Raw genomic sequence first — 20,832 nt, 5'->3', positions numbered from 1 at the left:
GCATTCTTCCCACTCGAGTGTAATATTGTGATTCCATAGGGAGAAGTGAAGCAGAAAAAAGACATTATGCAAGTTTCACATGTTCTGTGTTTTGCAATTTTATCTACAAGTCACCACAGAACACCTTTCCAATAACGTTCAAATATGCTTTTAATGACATTCCCCTCATTCTTAGCGCCTGTTGCCTGAGTGTTTTATGATGTATCTCCTCGATACAAAGCCATCAACTAGCTTCGAATCATGAATAGCAGTGCACCACATTGGTTTCAAGGGACCAATGCTTAGAGCTGAACTTGGATTTGTAAGGTGTAAAACAGAATGGCTATCTTCTAAATAACTCTTTTTAATATCTTGGTTTAAGACAGGAACATTAAAATATCCCTTGAAATTATGAAGCAGCCCCGAACAGTTCTATTAGAGGAGCCCTCGGAGAAGAATTGAGGCTAAATGCCTGTGTGTTAGAGGGTACCTAGACTTTGCTCATTTTGAAACTATCAGTTCAAGTGGTCATTAGGAAGACAAGCCCCAGCTACAGACACTTGTCTGCTCTGAGCCTCACTTTGCCCAGTGTGCACCCTCTTCATGTCTTCTTCCCAGCAGAATGGAGTCCCTGTCCCTGTTTGTGCCTTTACGATTGCTGTGCTGTGGTCCCTGCTAAACCCCTTCTTTCTCAAGGCTGTTGTCCTTGAGGGTTGGAGTCAAAGCCAGACTTCCTTATAACTCCATCAGACTGTGTGTCATCCAAGGCAGACTGGCTGATGCATTAGTCACTTTGCTCAGTGCTGTGACAAATACTTGACAAAAGGAACTTCGAAAAGGAAGGTTTGATTTCAGCTCCCTGTTTAAGGCTGCCATCATCCGCAGAGGACCAGGCGGCTGTCCCATTGCCGCCATAGTCAGGAAGCAGAGAGCAGTGAGTGCTGCTGCTATTTGTTTTCCGCTTGTAATTAAATCCAGGACCCGCAATTCACAGTATGCTGCTGCCTGCATCATGTGCGACTTTTTCCCTCCGTTAAACCCAATCTGGGAACGCCTCAGCACACATGCCTGAAGTGAGCCTTCTTGGTGATCCCAGACCCAGCTTGGGTTGATAGATGGCTCATCTGAGGCATCACCAATGATGTCACTGAATCTCAGTTTGTGTGTGTGTATGTGTGTGTGTGTGTGATGAAGGATTAGTATTCCCCTAGGAAGCTGTCACCAGATCTGAAGGAGTTCTCTTTGGAAAAATACCCTAAGTAATCCCCTCTGGCTGTGTCTCTGCCTGCCACACCCCTTCCTTGATATGCAGTACTCACACAATTAAAAATTTGGCTCTTGTTTGCTTTCCTAGCCAGGTTGTGGCTTTTTAGAGGGCAGTATTTACATAATACGTGGTCCCCCCTATTGCTTCACAAAATGCCAGGCACCAAGCTGATGCTAGATGCTGAATAAGATTTGCAGACATATGTGAAGAGTCATATGTGAAGTTGACAAAGCTGGAATTGTCCCATGTGAAGTTTCAGTGATGGATTTTGCCATTAGTTTTGGTGTGAAGGTCACTATTGAGGTCTTATTGTTTCAGAAAAGCAAAACTCCAGAAAAGCTAAAAACCAAGACCCTAGAATACTAGTTTTGAGTAATGGAGCTGTGTGTGTGATTGTTGGCCCTCGGCTTATAAAGATAGACGTGAGGTAGAAACCTACACCAGCAACATAAACCATTTCTCTTATTCACATTTTGCTGAGGTCATGGAGCTGCTAAGGGTCATTCCCTAAGGAACAGGAAGTTGGTGAGACTGCTGTGACCAAGCACAGGCCAAACTACATTAGTTGTGACTCAACGGTGGCTTTTTTAGCCTGATAAGGCATTCTTTCTCCTCAATCAAGCTGTGACAGGCATGAGTGATCTGCTGACCCCATATATGTATGAGGAAATGGTGAAATCTAAAGTATTTGAAGCAATCCAGCTCTCTAATGGAGCTCTGTTAATACCAACATTGGCAATCATTGGAACATTCATTATGATTAGTTATTTTTGTCTCAGCTATTTTGAGACAGGACCTTGATCAAAGACTACCAGGTCGACCTAGTTTAAAACTTGTTCTTAATGTCTTCTTGTGTTTTTAAAATATTTGTAAGGTAATATTAGGTCAACCATATAAAATAATTTTGTAAAATTGTTAAAAATGTCAGGTAGGCCAGGCATGGTGGTGTACCCCTGAAATCCGAGCATTAGGAGAATTGAGGATACATTTTAGGGCAGGGGGATCACAGCAATTTCTCAAAGGTAGACCTTTGAGCTTCTAGTTTTCTTTTTATGATAATGGGAATCCAGATCAAGTGATTAATTTTGACAGTGAGAATGACCATTGTTATGGTAATTTTACCTTAATCTGGGTCTTTCATTTATGGGTTATAGGAAAATTTACAATGCCAATAAGTAAGCCTTATAGTATCATACATAGCCCTATGTTCTTCCATGGTTTTATAGCTGAAGTTACAGGACCAGTGAACACACTTCTGGCTATGTATTAAAATGCTGCTCATTAAAATCAGTGAAGCACAAAATTCTTTTCTAAGTGGTTACAGTGTTTTGTTCCACACGTGCTTCCTAGGGCTAGATGTCCACATGTAACTGGATTTCAGTTTCTTCTTCTTCATGGCATAGTCAACTTCCCCAAAGGGTTTTGGGAGTTACAGGATAATCTATGTTGGGACACTCACTGTTTCCAGGGTTTTGGGTACTAGTTTATGCATTGCTCTCAGAAAGAAACTCTCCTTAATGTAGACACGCTGTTTAGCTATTAATTTCTCAGTGTCTGTATCTTAAGCACAGGTTTCTCCAATCTTAGAGTGCTAGTCCTACGTATGGAAGATTTTTTCATACAACTATGATCAGATAAATACAATTTTAAAAACAGTTTTGAAAGATGTTAAATTTTGTGAGACAGGGGTCTCTTGTAGACCATCCTGTTCTCAGATTTGCTTTGTAGCCAAGGATAACGTATAACTTCTAATCTCAAGGAAAGCATGTGTTCCTGTAAGCATGTGTTGTCACACTTACGTCCCTATTAGATACATTCTTGAATGTTAGATTTGACTTTTCACTTAGAACTGAGGCATGTACAGCGCTCTACTACCCTGAGAAAGAGGACAGTCTCGTGAGGAAATACAATTAAATTCTTCAGTGATGCTGGAACACTGAACTGCTCTCTGATTTTCCTTTTTGTTTTTTGGTTTTTTTTTGAGATAAGATCTTATACATCTCTGGATAGCCAGGACTTCTCTATGTAAACCAAGTAGACTGGCCTCAAATTTGTAGCAACCCTTGTTCCGCAAATGTTGGAATTACAAGTTATACAACCACATGGGCTCTATTTTGCTTTTTTTTTTTTTTTTTATTGTCTGTTGAGTATTGTTTGAGTTAAGGTCTTGCTTTCTTGTCCATCCTGGACTGGAAGCACAATCTAGCGTCAAGCTCCACACCTTCCAGCAGTAAGTTCCTGAGTGCTGGGATTATAAATGTACCACCACCCACTCCCATACCCAGCTCAATCTTGCCTTCTTTTAAATAACGCTAGTGTATGGGATGCAAATGAGCATGATTTTAAAAACCAGTTTTATATTCACATATGCACACATGACTCTAATTATGCAAATTCATTTAAAAGGATTTTCATTTACAGTAGTAGGAAAGCTTTTACTGTTTTGGAAAAGCTCTCGCTTTAAGGGAATTCTGGGCAACTAATAATCTATAAATGTAATTGATATTCTTGGTAACTAAAGAAATTATTTAGATCTTTGGATTGTGTTTGGAAGCGCCTCCTAGTTGGAAGTATTCCTTGGAGCTGACGCTTTAGGTGGTGTGTTGTAGAGCGCTCCACTTCCGTTCTTGTTCTGCCTGCTGCTGATGGTAATTCTCTTTTGTCTTTTTCCTCCTTGGGCTTTCCTTAGCTTGGCCACTGTGTAAGTACATACATCAACAATCTAGATGTGTTCAACTATTTCATTGTTTTTAAGTGTTTGAAAACATACTAGTTTTGTGTGTCTATGCTACATCACTAAAAATAGTTACAAAATGAACAGAATTGATCATTGCATGTCATTTGCATTTTCCATTTCTTTTAGAGGAATATTTTAACTGCACTTTATAATGAGAGTGTAGGGATTATCTTGTACAATTTTATTTCTCCACTGGAATCACTCTCAGCGCATACACGTCAGAAAGGCCAGTGAGCTTGGGGTATCTTCCATTTCCTGCTCTGAATATTGTGTTGTATTTCTTGAGGTGCTGGCTTGAGTCACTTCTCCTTTATCCTTGACATTGTACTAGGCAGGCCTGCTTCAAGTGTTAACAAAGCCGTGACGGCGGCGAGGCAATGCATCTCAATAGCTACTTAGGGTGAAGAACCTCATTGTTCTTCTTTTTCTGTCTACTTTTAAAATTGGCAGTCTCGAAGTGACACATTATAAAATGTATTTAGAATTAATTGCCAGAAAGATCTACAAAGACAAAATATGCAAACCTTTCTTTTTTTAATATTATGTGCAATAGGCCTGCAGTTGTTTTTAAGGTCTCTGAGGAATTTGTATTTAATTTCTGACCTTACCTTAGACAGGAAACACACTGTTTATAGATGGGTATGAGCCCACAGGTGGCTCGTGAAATAGCATCGTGCTGGGAGCCTCTAGAGATGAGAGATGTCAGTGAGAGTGGCTGAGTGCTTAAGCCACTTCCTAGCTCTGGGCCTTCTGGTCGCTAAGAGTACCCAAGCGTGTATACACACACACACACACACACACACACACACACACACCAAACAAACAAACAAACGAATGAATTTAAAATAAAACCTAAAATAAAATTAAAATCCTTAAAATTTTACACTGGGGAAAAAAACAAAACAAAACAAAACAAAAAACAAGTTTTGTATGGAGTTGCCATGGTAACCCAGGCTTGATAGACATTTGCTAAAGCTAGAGAACACCTGAAGATAACTAGCAAAATACAGCAGTTTCTCGGCAGCTTTGGAATCTGCATCTGAGAGATCATCCACTGTGGCTTTGGAGTATTTGGAGAAAATGGTGTCTACACTGAACAGATACAGGCTGTTCCTCTTGTCACCACTCCCCAAACAGTACAGCCTAGAGACACTTCACATGGCATTGTGTAGGGTTGAGCGTTGCAGTAACCTGGACGGGAACTAATGTCAAGGGAGAACATATGTACCTCGCATGCAGCTCCCTCATGGACTATGCATAAAGGGTTTGAGCATGCTGAACTATAGTGTTTCCAGGAGTCCTGGGAATCAACCCATCCCTGTGGACATGGCCCTGGAGAGTGAGAAGAGTCACGCAGGCTCTCTGGAGGGCTGTTCCCTGAGAAGTCTCCCTCTGCGTGACTCTCACTCAAGGCACCTGACAGCAATTTGCTATCACCTTAAAAAGTATTAATAATAGAATTTCCTGAAGTACTCCTGTGACTCCAAAGATCTGTGCTCAACATACAAGAGTGTGCAGCAGAGTTTGTATGTCTAACTGCAAGGCATCATAAATCTATAGCATATGAAATACGAAATGAAGATTCTTTAAATTCCTGAATCCATTTGAAAATGTAGAAAATGGTTTCACATAAATCTAGAGTAGAAATTGATATAAATGCCATAAAAATGTTTCATGTTCCTGGGTATGTAGTGAATTCCTAGTAAATGATAACTTGTCTTCTCCAGTTGCATCACTTGAACAGGAGGGACCACAAGGTCCACTTTGCATCCTGCAGGAAGGCCTTACAGTAGTCTAGTGTTCCTGGAGAGTTAAGAAGGTGTGAGGCCCTAATATTTGCTTTGACTTCACAGGGAAAGACTCAGAGATGTGGAGCTTGTCTTCCATGGCTGCCTCGCTATTCCCTAGGATAGATGAAGTCAAACCTTGGAAGCAGAAGCAATACATTGAAACATTCATGTTCTAGTGTCTAAAGGGACTTGCTCAATTTCCAGAATTAGAATAAAGGCTTGTATATATTGACACACATTGCCTTTTTTTGTTGTGGTTTGGTTTGGTTTTTACCGCTGGAGATTAATCCTGGGGCCCTGAGCAGGCCAGATAAGTACCCAGCTACATCCCCAGCTCTCCACTGAGCAGTTACACTTGACTTACCCAGTTCCACCTTTTCCCCTTTTCTTTTTTAAAGAAGTTTTGGATTTAATGCTGGATTGTGTGGTATAGGAAACAGTATCATTCTTTTACCATTGTAGTAGCATTCCCCCCTCCATTTATAGCTATTGTTGATGATTTTAAGGGTTAATGATATTTCAGACTCCCCTGCAGCAGGAAAATGGCTTCATTTTGTATTTAATCTGTCTTTCTAGCTGAGGTCAGGAGGAGCTCAAGTGTTAGAAGGCTGCATCGCTGAAATCCACAACATCACCAGCTTAGATATCTCCGACAACGGTGCGTCACAAAAGACACTCAAATGCTACTGGAACAAGCAAGACAAGGGGACCTGGCCCACTAGCCACAGCCTAATATATAAATCCTAAAACACATCATAAAGTATCCTTCCTCTTGTGGTCAAGATTCAAGCCCAGCCCATTTGTGAGGCTATGCCATTGCCTAGCAAACATAGAAGTGGATGCTCACAGTCAGCTATCAGATGGAACACAGGACCCCCAATGGAGGAGCTAGAGAAAGTACCCAAGGAGTTGTAGGGGGTTGCAACCCTGTAGGTGCAACAACAACAACCAGTACCCCCTGAGCTCATGTCTCTAGCTGCATATGTAGCAGAAGATGGCCTAATCAGCCATCATTGGGAAGAGAGGCCCCTTGGTCTTGTAAACTTTATATGACCCAGCAGAGGGGGAAGGCCAGGGCCAAGTAGTGGGAGTGGGTGAGTAGGGGAGTAGGGGCGGGGGTGGGGTAAAGGGAACTATCAGGATAGCATTTGAAATGCAAATAAAGAAAATAATAATAAATAAAAAAAAGAAAATTTAAAAAAAAAGATTCAAGCCCAGCATTCTTAGATCCTTGGTAGTCATTAAATTATTTCAAACTTTTTGCTTAATTGGCATCATTTTTGCTGGCTTAGTGAGTGACCTGAGCCTGTTAACTTTGCAGAGAAAACTTAGGTACAAGTGAGCAGTGTGAGCATACTGTTCACCAATATGATTTCTGGATGCTGCTGACTTTGTACACCCACTGACTGTAGAGGAGGCTTGGGAGGGTCTGCAGAAAATGAGCTCACCCCTGTTAACTAGTAGGATATGAAAGAGGGCAGAGAGCTCTGCTGAGGATAAAGGCTAAGGGTCGTGGGGCACTGAGCTCAGTACAGGCAGCCACCCCACTGTATGATGTCACTTGTCACGTGTGCTCTGATTCCATCTGTACTCTTCTTTACAGGTTTAGAATCTGACCTGTCTACCCTAATTGTGTGGCTCAGTAAAAACAGATCAATACAGCACCTGGCATTGGGCAAAAATTTTAATAATATGAAATCCAAGTAAGAGCTTTGAATATTTTATATGACAGTGATGAAAATAACCAGCCTCCTGACAGCTTTTGATTTGATCCCACTGTCCACGTCTTTAAAATCTCTTTAGAAATCTGACGCCTGTGTTGGACAACTTAGTACAGATGATCCAAGATGAAGACTCTGTGAGTATCACGTGACACGTTTTACTTGCCTCTTTGTGATTATTTCTATTGGACTGATGCTGAAGTGCTTTCAGATAATTCACATGTAGATTTTTATCAGTATTTTAAAAGTGGAGTATGCTGTAGTAGAGTTTGAATACTTAAAATTCTATTCTTAAATCTGTCAGAAATATTAAAACTAAGAACTTTTGAAAACATTTATTGTGTGTGTGTGTGCCATGGCACGTGTCTGGGCATCAGAGCACAACTCTTAGGGGTCAGTTCTCTTCTTCAACCATATGATTCTAGGGGATTCTAGGCTATGAGTCTTGGCAGCGGGACTTTTACCACTGTGTCGTCTCATTGGCTCAAACTAAGAAATTTTCAAAGGTATAAATTAACTCTTAAACCCTTCTGTATCCTATCCAACTAAAACATGAATCTGCAGATCACTTAGCTGGTAGTTTTACTGTGTATTAGACTGAGAAACGTCGTGTTTTCAACTTGGACTTTACCTAGTAATTATATAGAATTTCAGGTAGTAGGGAGGTAAATGGCTGCTTGAACTCTCATCATTTTCTTGTATTTTTGTGCCTTCTAAGTTGTTTCTGAGCAAGGCTTAGATCAGAGTGAAGGCATTTAATTTCGAGTAGCATCCTATTGTGCATGAGAAAATGAAGCTACTTAACTGATAAAGTAGAGCATTGTCATGAATCCACTCCTCAATAGAGAGTGTTGTGTCTTAGGTTCCATTTTACTGATGCCCCTTAAGACTGTCCTTTTCTTCTCAAAGTCATATTTAGTCACAAAACACAGTTTCTGAAATTCAAATTCTTGTTGCCATTACAAAGAGTCGCACTGTGGGTGGTAGAGTAACTTCATACCTGAGTCAGGCAAAGTATGTCATGTTCTGAAAAATACCCCTTCTGTTTTTGACCTTCTGCCAGGAAATGATAGGCACATCTATGACATCAGTAAGCTGCCTTCCCTAAGGCAGCTATGGGGTTGTGGGGTTCTGGAATTTCTGACCTGCTAGCCCTTTCTTCACCTGAGAGGTGAAAATTCTGTTTTCTTGATTTCTGACATGAGACTGTAATTTCTAACCTTGGCTAAACAATTCAATTAATTTAATGGGTTCTGCTGTATTGCTGGGTTCTTAACCTGCTAATAATCTTAGGATTTTTTATTCCTTTTATATTAGATTACTAAAGTCAAGGATAGAATTGGCATGTAATACTAATTTTATACATTTAATTTGACTTTGCACTCCTCTGCATTATTAATAGTTTTCCTGATTTGGGAACCTAATGTTACAAAAATCATACTTAGTATTCATCCCCAAATATGTATCTTAGTAAATAAGTTTTCGAGTTCACGAAGAGTGTATTATTTCAAGTTCTGCTCATTGCTTAAGGGTCTTCAAACTGTTTTTGTAGTTTTAGTTTCTTATTTGAAGATAATTTTGATATTTAAAATGTACCTGAAAACACATTTGCAGATGACAAATTTGCTATGTAAATGTGAATTCTGCCAAGTTACAAGTTTGATTAGTATGTTGCTAATAACTCTACAGTGAATAGCTTTTTATTTTTGTGTCACTGAAAATGATGTGGGTTTTTCAAAAGGCAATTACCATCAATTTTTCTTTTCCTTAGGAGTCTATAATATGCAGGCCAATTTAAAGTGATTAGGAGCTGAGCCTCGTGCATTCAAATATTTATTCCACAGAAAACCAATTGCTTTGGGCCTGTTTTCAGTTTTACTTAAGTAAGAGTTGGACATTCAGAATGTAATCTCTACCTTTGACGCTTTGCCCTCTGTGGAACACGTTCCCTGGCAGCCCATGAATATCTTAGTCACCCAGAACTGCACACAATGCTCAGTGGGAAGACCCAGCTTCTCAGGAGCGTCTGTATCTTCTATAGATGAAGGTGACTACATCCAGACTCATGAGATGATGACAATGAGCAGTCAACACGACAGAGAATCTGTTCTGAAGGGTTGCATAGAAAGCCCTGTTGTAATCCACAGAACAGGATGGGTTTTCCCCCCAGGGTGGCCAACAACCTGGAGACTGAGTCTAGACTAAGCATTAAGCATTCAGATGGTAAGGCTGTATGGAAATGTAATGAATTAGGAAGAACAGACCTTATAAATATGTATGCAATTCAAGCCCCCCCCCAAGCCCCATTCCCCTTATTCTTAAGTGTTAATTTGTGTAGTAGAATTTGCATATAGTGATGGAAGAGTAGCTTAGAGATCTGGCCATTCCCCAATATGACAGAGAAGCCATAGTAGATCATTTTGGTAGTAGTGGAAGAGTGTAGAAATGGTGAGACATGACTATGGCTTTTCATGAGGTGGTGTTGCATGTTTTGTTTTGTTTTTTATAACATTAGATTACCTGAGTCTGAGCATTTGTCATTGCTTTTGATTTATCTGAATATAGTAAGAACATTGCTCACTTAGCTTTCTGGCTGAGATGCCATCACCTTAGCCACCAACAGCAGTCTCTTTTTTCTTGCTTGGGTCTGACTCTGACTGGTGTGCTGTTGCCTTCTGATGATCCTGGGCTAAGTCTGATCAGCAGCATGGCCCGAGGATGTCAAGGATGGTATTATAGACACTCTGTCTAACTGAGTCACATGACAGTTCTCTGTCGACATTTGAGTATTTTATTTTTTATCTTCTTCCTCTTTCTTCTTTTTGAAACAAGGTCTCATACAGTATAGTCTGGCCACAATTTATCCCCCTGCCTCTACCTCCCAGGTGCTGAGATTTCAGGTATGAGGGGCCATGCCTGACTGATGTCTAGATTTTAACTCCATCCCCTTCACCTTGTCCTTGTACATTATAGATAGAGATCTCTCTCTTTCATACACATAGGTGCATGATCAGTACAACCTGGTGGAGCAGGCACAGGTAGATCTTACATTGTGTTTGCTTGTTGTCATGGAAATCACTCAGCTTCTAGCCATTTACCTGCCTGGGATGCCAGTGCTGCTTGAGGGAATGAGGCCAAGGAGAACACTTCACATGACAGATGTTGTCATTCTGCAGGTCTGAACTGGGACCTTTCATGCCTTGTTGGTGAATGTCTTGGCATTTACCCCTGCACTGAGTCTTTCAAACACACACAGGACTAGGGAGACAGTAGAGCAGTTAGGAGTTGGGCACAGGAGGAAGGTCTATTAAGTGTTTGGTCATGTTCCCTGAAGGCCAGACCAAACCTGTATCCAGCCTGAGTGGCTTTCAGTCTCTAGTTGGTGTAGAGTCACATATGGTGTATGGTCATACAGATTTGACTTTTTGTTTCTTAAATCACAGGAATATCTTCTGATGGAAACTTAAGATACAGTTAAAGGATGATGACCAAAAATGTTCTAAAATAAGCTCCTAGAGGGTAGTGCCATATCGTTGTTGAGAGCACACACCCCAAAACTAGATCTCGCAAGCTGACTCTGATTCAGCTCTGTTCTAATGCTATGACTTTGTTTTGTTTTGCTGTATCGCTTTTTGGTAAGATAGAATACCATGCAGCCCATGCTGGCTTTGAATATTTTATGAGACTAGCCTTGAACTTCTTCTCCTTCTGCCCCTACTTCCCAAGAGCTAGGATTATAAACTTGTACACACACACACACACACACACACACACACACACACACCTGCCCCATGCCCATCATCTTCTAACTGTGAGTTTGGTTGTGTTGCTTAACCCTTCTGTTTCTGGTAACTAAGACTGACAATCATGCCTCAGTATGTAATGGTGTCTGAGAGGGTTAATTAAACCACACATGAAAAGAGGAAGCAGTGGTTGGGTATAGTAAATGCTTAGGAAATATTCATTGGCTGAACATTATTCATCTTGGGTATGTTTCATTTTGTATTCAGGCCCTGTGTTTTAGAGTTATTTTTTACTTGTAGAAAAATAAATTGGGTAGAAAGGAATAATGCCTCAGATGGGTCACTTCTGTGACTTGTGGCTTGCCATAGAAGCAGCAGATATTCAGCAATTCATCCTGGAAGTCTATTTAATGTCAGAACCTTCCAGTTCCGACCTCACCCCTACCCATGGCTTTAGTCAGCAATTCCCAAAGCAGACAGTTCAATGAGTCGTATTCCCAGTTCTCCGTGGAGAGTTGGGAAAGTGGTCATTGCTTTGATGAAGCCATTCAGTGCTGTGTGATATCCCCCTCCCCCACCCCCAGCCTCTGCAGTCCTTGTCCCTGGCTGACTCAAAACTCAAGGCTGAGGTCACCATCATCATCAATGCCCTGGGCAGCAACACCTCTCTGACCAAAGTGGACATCAGTGGGAATGGCATGGGGGACATGGGAGCGAAGATGCTGGCCAAGGCTCTCCAGATCAACACCAAACTCAGGTAGGCACCACTGTCCTGACCCTGAGGGTTCACTGCTCCTTCTAGGGGAGTCTGGGTCTCCCAGGATACCCGCTGGGAAGAAATTTTTACCAGAGTACTTGGTTGGGATTCCTGAAACACATAGTATTTCCGCTGATGTTTGACTTTACAAGTCCTCTGTGATGTAAAACCATGACAAATTGTTGTGGTTTCTTTCTCAATGTAGTCTTGACACCTAACCAGCAAGATAATGTCAATGAGAAGGGGAATCTTTGCAGGCCATTCTGCAGGAGCAGACCTAGACAATCCATGTCTTTTAGTGACAGGCCATGTTTTAAGAGTTGCATCCTCAGGTTATCCAAGCATCACAGAGGTGCTTACACAAAAGAAACTGTCCATGATATCCCTGGGCTATATAGTTAGTGGTCCATGTTCTTATTTGGTGCAGGACCATGTGTTGTTGTAGGTCTGAGGCCTTTCCTCCACTTCACACCTCTGTAATAAAGACTTGAAATACAAGGGCACAAGAAGACTGCTTGTCACAGGCTGGTTCCCCAGGGGGAGCATTTCTGTTTCTCAGTCATACCCTGGACTTTTTGTACACATAACTCTTCTTGAGAACCACGAGTGCTTTGTCTGTACCTCCGAGTGATCAGGGTTTGCCACTGGTCTGTTGGTGTGCTGACTGAAGAACAAATGCCTGTTGCTCTCCTAGGGCTTTTTTTTTTTTTTTTTTTTTTTTTTGGATGCTCCATTTCTTTAGCATGGCACAGAATCAGACCCTTCTAACTAAATTGAAGCCACAAGCCAAGAGCAGCAGTGAGGGCTTTGAAAGTCAGTGTGGCTGATGGAGGTCATTGGGACAAGCATGGGAGGGCAGTAAATGTCAGGCTGAAGACCTCCAGATGAAGGAAAGGTAGCGCCTGTTCAGGGGAATCCTAAAACCTCACAAGTGCACGTGTTCAGAAGGTAAGGTTGTATTTTCCCTAAAATACGCTAAGTAAACAGCCTCCTAGCTCATAGTAGCCTGGTCTTTGGCAGCAGAGTGAGGGAAGTTCTCAAGATGGTACCAGCACAGGGAAATGAGAGAACATGAGATAGGGCAAAGGTCACTCTAGGTTTTGAAGATGTTTATGTTGGACACAGGGCTGGGCAGTGTCTTTGGTCAGGAGCTTTCAGTTTCTATGTGAATACAAGGATGCCATCTGGAGAACAGAGGGACCAAGTCCTCCAGCTGCTGGCTGGTCCAGTCTTAGGGATTACAATAAGTTAACATGGCTGTTGTGCTTTTAGGTATAGTTTTTAAAAAAAAATATTTGTGTGCTAGCTATGTAAAGCTATGATGTAGGGGCTCAGTGGTATAGTGCATGCTTAACATACATGACATCATGGGTTCAACCCTAGCAGAAGAAAGGAAAGAAAGAGAGAGAGAGAAAGCAAGAAAGACAGTATTGGGTGAAATGGCCATTTTTGTTTTGATGAAACAAATGAATGTTATTCCTTGCTTACATGATGCCATTAAAATGTTTATAAGCATGTCCAACCTATGTCCCGCCAATTGCATACCAGTATGAGCAGCCAGAAATAGCTATGAATTCAGTCCAACACATATTCTTACATTTACTTAAGATATTATGATATTTCTACAAAATTAAGTAACTATGTTGCATGGTGTGAGTGTTGTATCAGGATGTCAAAGGGCTGGATGTGCCTAGAAACAGTGTTGATTCAAAGAGCTTTATCTCCAGGGGAGGGGGCATCATCCTGGCCGTGCACCTCAGAACCTGACTGTTGACATGGCTTCATTTCCAAACAGGACAGTCATCTGGGACAGAAACAACATCACCGCACAAGGCTTTCAAGACATAGCTGTTGCTATGGAAAAGTAAGTTTTAATTATGATTCTTCTCTGGGATAGCACTAAAGAGTCAATGGCATTGGTGCCACCTGTGGGGTGGTAGAAGAAACTGGATAGAAATCAGATCTTTGTAGACCAGCCATAGAGTCGAGAGTCAGGCAAAACAGTGACTTTGTCCCGAGGCGAGCTTTCTAATGCATAGAACAAGTGCCGAAGTGCTAATCTGCCAAAGCAGGTGGCCATCAGGGTCACTATTCCTCCTGCGTTTGTGTTTCACAGTCTCTCTGCACTGGGTTTCCTCTTCTGTTTATCTGGACCATGTGAGAGTGAGGATGTGAGGGGCCGATGGGGGCCAGTTGGTGTCTATAGTCCAGAAAATAAAAGTGAAATTGATTTATAGTCAGTCCCAGGCTTATTTGGGTTTTTTTTTGTTGTTGTTTTTTGGGTTTTTTTTTTTTTTTTAAGATTTATTTATTATATCTTAAGTACACTGTAGCTGACTTCAGACACACCAGAAGAGGGCATCAGATTTCATTATGGGTGGTTGAGAGCCACCATGTGGTTGCTGGGATTTGAACTCAGGACCTTTGGAAGAGCAGTCAGTGCTCTTAACCGCTGAGCCATCTCTCCAGCCCGCTTATTTGTTTTATATTGTTATGATTTATTTTTAATTGTAACTGATAGCTACAATAGTTATTTGCTGCCAAAGGTACTTTCCTGGTCAATGAAATGAAAAAGTAACAATTCTAGGCATGGAAGAAAATAATGCTAGAATCTAGTCTTTCCTGTTTTGGCTAATGGTAGACTGAGAAACCAACCAGCATGTCTCCAAAGAAGAGAGGTATTTATAGTGCTCACCTAGGAGCGCAGAACCTCACTTGGAGAATCCATGTACCCTGAAAAACCTTGAGCAATTCAGAGGTTGAGGTGAGGCAAATGGAAAATGCAGGGCCTTAGTGGACATAGAGGTTGTTGGTCTTGGGTTCCTGAGGCAGAGTTTGCCGTCATTGTATTGATCCAGTTGCTATGGCTGGACAAATGTCTGTCCAGAGCCTCTTGTCTTGATGTTGAAGCCTTAAAAAAAAAAAATGTTAAAGATGAATTTTATTACTGGAACTTGTAGAATCAGAAGGAACTGTGTTGCCAATTATGTGACGTGTAGTCAGGAACCCTCACCTTCCCTGTTAATCCCTGGCTCTGTGGTGTGTCGAGGTAACAAGAGTGTGACCCCTGGCTACCAACAGATTTCTGAAGTGCTCTAAGTAGATTCTGAGCCTTGGAAAGGAGATGGTCTGAAATGTAACAGGACACAGGGGGCTGCCACAGAGAAACCCTTTCCCAAGGAAAGGGAGGATGCGCTTACTGTCCTGTATCATCTCCCTATCCCCAATCCGCTGTTGTAAAGGCCTGCTAGGGGGAGCTTCAGCTCCATGTGCTGTCTCCAGCCCCATCAGCAAGAATATCATATATCTCACTTCTCCATTTATTCCTTTTTTTCAAGTGAAAGGATCATAGTTAATATTCTTCAAGTGTTTTTGTTGTTTTGTTTTTTGAGACAGTTTTGGCTAGCCTTGAACTCACAGAGATCCACTTGCCTCTGTCTCCTTAGTGCTGGGATTAACAGTGTGTGCCACCATGACCAGCTCCAAATACCTTCTGGTTCAAAGTCACATGCTTCTACTCAAACCAGGAAATCAGGGTGCAAAATCAGAAGGATTCAGTTTCAAGGTGTCCCCCAATCCCCACTTTGAGACCTTGTCTGGTTATGTAGACCACGATGACCTCAGACTTGCAACAGTCCTCTTGCCTCTGCCTTAGAGTTCGGAATTCCAGGCAAGTACCACGGCTGGCTCCCTTCTCTCTTTATAGTGACCCAGGCCATTGCAGCATGTGGGTGAGGCAGCTTACCACATCACAGTACACCAAGAGCCATCTGTGACTACAGAACCACCGGTGTCTGCTGCTCTTCTGTCCCTAGAGTAGGAACAGTGATCTTCACTGTGTCCATATCACAACAGCCACCCCTAAGCTTGTGGAGCACTGCCAGTCCAGGCTGGCATTTAAGAGTAACCAGGAACACACCCACCCAGTCAGTACTCAGCATCTCCAGGTGGATAGCGTTATCTCTGGGTCAGTCAGTTATATACGCTGTGCTCTGAGATGCCAACGCTTGCATATCACTGGTGTGTAAGTACACCATGCTGGTCTGTAATGTGATAAAAATTTGATGCAGGAAAGATTATAAAAAAGATTTATCATCCTTTAATTCCCTTTGGCTGATTCCTTTTTTAAACAAACAACTTTGTAAAACACGCTAACATAGTAATTAAAATTGAAGGGGATGGCAGCCTTCCCTTGTTTAATTCTATGTGGAAGTATCTGGCGAGTAAACTGGATGCCTGTTTTCTCTATGATAAAACAGTTATTTTATATGACCCAGCACAAGGCAAGGCCTGGGCCAAGTAGTGGGAGTGGGTGGGTAGGGGAGCAGAGGTGGGGGGAGGGTATAGGAAACTTTCGGGATAGCATTTGAAATGTAAATAAAGAAAATAATAATAATAAAAAAAAAGAAAAAAGAAAAATGTAAAATAAAAAAAAACAGTTATCTAAATCTTGCTGCTAACAAAATGATTATTATTTTCTTTTTTGTTTTTTTTTCTCATGATTATTGGCTTATGGGGGGGGTAGTTGCTAAGACACTATTCCAGTGAGAGCCACCTAAATGTCCATGAGACTCAGCTCTTCACTGTATGGAGATCTAAAGCATGACTCTGCTGTCACTCCATTGTATGGAATGGATGCCCAGGTCATCACCAACTGGCAAAAGGTCATTGTTTGGCTGATTCTGTGGGCAAGCTGTAGAGGCTCACAGGGATTGGGATACCTAGACAGGCATGCCACCCTTTCCCAAGGCTTATTCTCGAGATGTTCACCCGTTATGGATATATTCACCCAAAGGGTGCCAGAATAGCACAGATTACTGTGTGGATAGTAACAGTTTGGCATCTTTAAGGTCTCTGTGTTTCCTCCTGTATCCATTTTGGTCTGACTGTCTTGTATGGGTTGCCAGCTACCTTCAGATCAGCAGGTAGCTAAAACCGTAAAACCAGTTGTCGACTTTCTTTCTACACTTTTTCTCCATTCGTCGTTCTTATTCCATAGTGAAGATTTTGTCCCTCATGTTAATTCAAAATGAAAAGCACAACTGCACACGTAAACTTCATGTCTGTTTTGTAGGCCAGCTCAAGTTAATGGTGTCATCCAGCCTCAGGGCATATGGATGTCAAAAGCCACTCTACAATCCAGGGCCTTTGATGGCTGGGTGGCTTTGTTTTGTGAAGCCTGGACTTATTTTGTAGCCTTGGCTGGCCTGGTACTTTGTATGTAGCCCAGGCTGGCTACAAACTCAAAGCAATCCTCCTGACTCAAATTTTCCAGTGCTAGGATTACAAGTGTATATCAGTCTCTCAAGGATAAAAAAGATATTTTTTTATTTGTGTTTTGTATGTTTGTGACAGTATCTCTCTAAGCGGCCCTGGTGTAGACCAGGTTGGCCTTAAACTCACAGACATCTGCCTGCCTCTGTCTCTTGGATGCTGGGGCAAGTACCACCATATCTAGTTTTTTAAAGATATTTTTGGAACTATCTTTTTAGATTTAAAACTGTGTTCAGTTAAGGTAACAGAAAGTCATTTTAGAATATGTGACTTTTGTCCTTTCTCCAGGAACTACACAGAAAGTCATTTTAGAATGTGACTTTTGTCCTTTCTCCAGGAACTACACAGAAAGTCATTTTAGAATATATGATTCTTGTCCTTTCTCCAGGAACTACACGCTGCGATTCATGCCAATTCCAATGTACGATGCCGCTCAAGCTCTCAAAACAAACCCCGAGAAAACAGAAGAGGCTCTGCAGAAGGTATGGAGCCCTGCAAGCGCTGAGTGTATTAAGTCCACATTTATATTGTGTTAATATCTATTCTGAACATATAACCATGACTGTTTCATAAAGCTTTTTAAAACCATGTATTCCTAAGCTCATGAATAACATAATTCTTGGGGAAAAAATAATGAAGACTGAAGACTTTAATGAACATTTAGTAGAATAGAGAAACATTCTTTTTTTTTAATTAGATATTTTCTTTATTTACATTTCAAATGTTATCCCCTTTCCTGGTTTCCCCTCAGAAAACCCCCTACCCTCTCCCCCCTCCCCTGCTCACCAAACCACCCACTCCTGCTTCCTGGCCCTGGTATTCCCCTATACTGGGGCATCGAGCCGTCACAGTACCAAGGGCCTCTCCTCCCATTGATGTTCAACAAGGCCATCCTCTGCAGGCAGAAGATGCAGCTGGAGCCATGAGTCCCACCATTTGTACTCTTTGGTTGGTGGTTTAGTCCCTGGGATAGAGTAACATTCTTACAGTATCAACATGCCGGAGTATATCTATCCTTGGAGACTGGGGATTGGAGGCATCTGTTGCCAGATGCTTTCCTGTATCTCTGCCTTTCAGTGGGTTGTTATTGTTGTTGTTGTTATTGTTGTTGTTGTTTTGTTTTGTTTTGTTTTGTCTTTTGAGACAAAGTTTCCTGTAGCCTCAAACTTACTATGTATCAGAAGATGACCTGGACTTCTGATTGCTTTCAAGGGGTGGGATTGCAAGCAGGCTTTGCTTTTTATGGCTACATTTCTTCTCAGTTTTGATGAGCTCTTATGTTTCATTTTTACTCTGATGTGTTTTCTAGGGTTTTTGACATTATTTATCCTCCCTTTGTTCTCTCTCTCGGACCCAAACCTGACTTCTTCCTCACAGCCTTAGCTAAGGCCCGCCCAGTTACCAGATTCTGTACTCTAAAGCTCTTTGCTCATTTTCCTGCCCCTGTGTTCATATGATACCTTTCTTCATCACTTCATCTCCTACCACAATCTTGCCACATTTGATAGCTCCTATCTCTTTTCCATGTTAGAACAACTAGCCACCATCCTTTAGGGTAAACCTGAATCGGGCAAACCTGTATGCCATCCTTCCCTAGCAGCTTTTCTGATAAATAAAGCGTGGTCTCCCTAACATAGATGGAATGAGATCGATCTAGGATTTGCCTTCTGCCCACCTCATTCATTACTAGCTCTAGCTTTTCATTCTGTTCTATTTCAAGGGACTGCAGTATTGAACCCAAGGCAAGACTAAGTCTGTTTGTCCTAACTTTTCTGATCACTGAAGTTTGAGAGCCATTGCATTTCTATAGGCAGGACTTAGCTCTTTCCGCACTACTGTGCTTGGCTATTGGGTTTGAAATCTAGTGTCTAGAGCACTCACAGTGATTCCCTGGGGGCAGTTCCACTCCACTGACAGATGTCCTTCCTGGCACTTCCAGACCTGGAGTTAAGGTACTCACCTCTTCATTTTCTCTCCTTACAGAATCTTTTAGTTACTCTCTGTTGCTGTGATAAAACGCCATGGCCAAAGCCAATTTGAAGGATTTAGTATGGCTTTTGGTTCCAGAGGGACCGAGTCTATTTCAGAGAGAAAGATATGACAGCAGGCAAGGGAAGCACGGAGGCAGGAGCAGGAAGTTGACCACATTTCTAGCCACACACAGGAAGCAGACAGGCAGGACAGGAAGTAAGGTAGGGCTAGAAATCCCCAACCCCTACCCATCCCCGGTGATGGACTTCCTTCAGCAAAGCTGTACCTTCTCAAGATTCCATAACCTCCTCAGATGCCCCACCAGCTGCGGGCCAAGTATTCAAAAACATGAGGCTACAGGGGGCATTTCTCCTTCAAACCACCTCACAGACTATGAGCTTCTTGGAGGAAAAGGCCATGCGACTTTCACATTCTTCGTTCATTCTTCTCAGTTATTGTATTTTCCAAAATGTGTGCTTAGACACTTCTTAACCACTTTCAATAAAAATGAATAGCAGGAAGTGACAGGGAAAGATCTAGAATATCAAAAGAAGTTATCCCCTCTTTTTATTTGAAATATATGACCTTAAAACCAATTCTTTCTCAAACATAGTAGCTTACCTCTATAATACCAGGAGGATCTCTGTGAGTCCAAGGTCAGTCTTAGCTACAGAGTGAGACCCTAACAAACAAACAAACAAACAAACAAACACAACGTTGCTTAGCTTTGTAGTCTTCAGCAATGTCTTAATTTTTCTAAACTTTAGTTTTCACACACGTACACACATTTATATATGTGCAAGTATATGTATGCATGTGTGCACACATGTGTGTGTACATGTGTGTATCTATGTATGTAAATAGGAAAAAATTAAGTTATATCCTATTTTTGCTTAGTGGACACTTAGCAAGTAGGTTAACTACACGAGTGCCAGGTATACCATTTAAATGTTTAACCTAAATGAACGTGGTACAGTCTTTAAAACAGCATGGGAGACGGGTTATTTCATCCAAACTGTGTAGTTGAGGAAACGGAAGGGAAGGGCACTAAGAAATTGGCTAGATTACAGACAGCCACTACCAAGCCCAGCTGAGAATTAAAGACAAAAGCCGAGACGTGCAAATTCTTCAGATGCACTGAGAGAAAGGAAAAGCATTACAGAGGGAATTAGGGTGAAATAAAGTCCAAAGACATCCTAGCAGCAATGTGCTGGGTGTCAGTCATAATGTGTAGAGACATGAGGCGCCTGGACATCATAGCTGTGGTGACCTCAGATGACTAAATGTCATACTGTGAGATGTGAGATGGCATAGAGTGTGGATATGCAAAGTAACTGGATGCCTTAGTGCACGGTGACATGAGGTGCCTGACAGCATTGTGAGGAAGGATGGAGGGGCTGGCAGTCCTCATGACAAGGGATTACACATTTAATGAAATGTGTAATGCCACTTGGAAGAAGATCTGAATGTGTAATAAACTTGTATTGCAGACATAAAAACAAACACTGAAAAAAAAAAATAACGAACATCTGCAGTGTTTGACCAGAAGTGTTTCCAGTTGGAGATTTTTTTTTTTTGGGAGGGGGGGTGAGG

At 41.7% G+C, this 20,832-nt stretch overlaps 1 protein-coding gene across 10 annotated transcripts in view; it reads left to right on the top strand.

The window, feature by feature from the left end:
* Positions 1-20,832, top strand: part of Carmil1 (capping protein regulator and myosin 1 linker 1) — a 266,340-nt gene that overhangs the window by 178,960 nt on the left and 66,548 nt on the right. For 6 of the 10 annotated variants that reach the window (XM_021215312.2, XM_029547509.1, XM_029547511.1 and 3 more), the window contains 7 exons: positions 3,936-3,947; positions 6,350-6,431; positions 7,377-7,476; positions 7,577-7,631; positions 11,822-11,994; positions 13,790-13,858; positions 17,657-17,750. In XM_021215312.2, coding sequence (XP_021070971.1) covers positions 3,936-3,947; positions 6,350-6,431; positions 7,377-7,476; positions 7,577-7,631; positions 11,822-11,994; positions 13,790-13,858; positions 17,657-17,750 — 585 coding nt within the window. The remainder of the gene's footprint in view (positions 1-3,935; positions 3,948-6,349; positions 6,432-7,376; positions 7,477-7,576; positions 7,632-11,821; positions 11,995-13,789; positions 13,859-17,656; positions 17,751-20,832) is intronic. The other 4 variants (XM_029547512.1, XM_029547510.1, XM_029547508.1 and 1 more) reach the window with 1 other exon arrangement.

Source organism: Mus pahari, chromosome 16 (assembly GCF_900095145.1).
Source record: "Mus pahari chromosome 16, PAHARI_EIJ_v1.1, whole genome shotgun sequence".
NCBI classification, from domain to species: Eukaryota; Metazoa; Chordata; class Mammalia; order Rodentia; family Muridae; genus Mus; species Mus pahari.
This window is presented reverse-complemented; position numbering and strand designations above follow the sequence as displayed.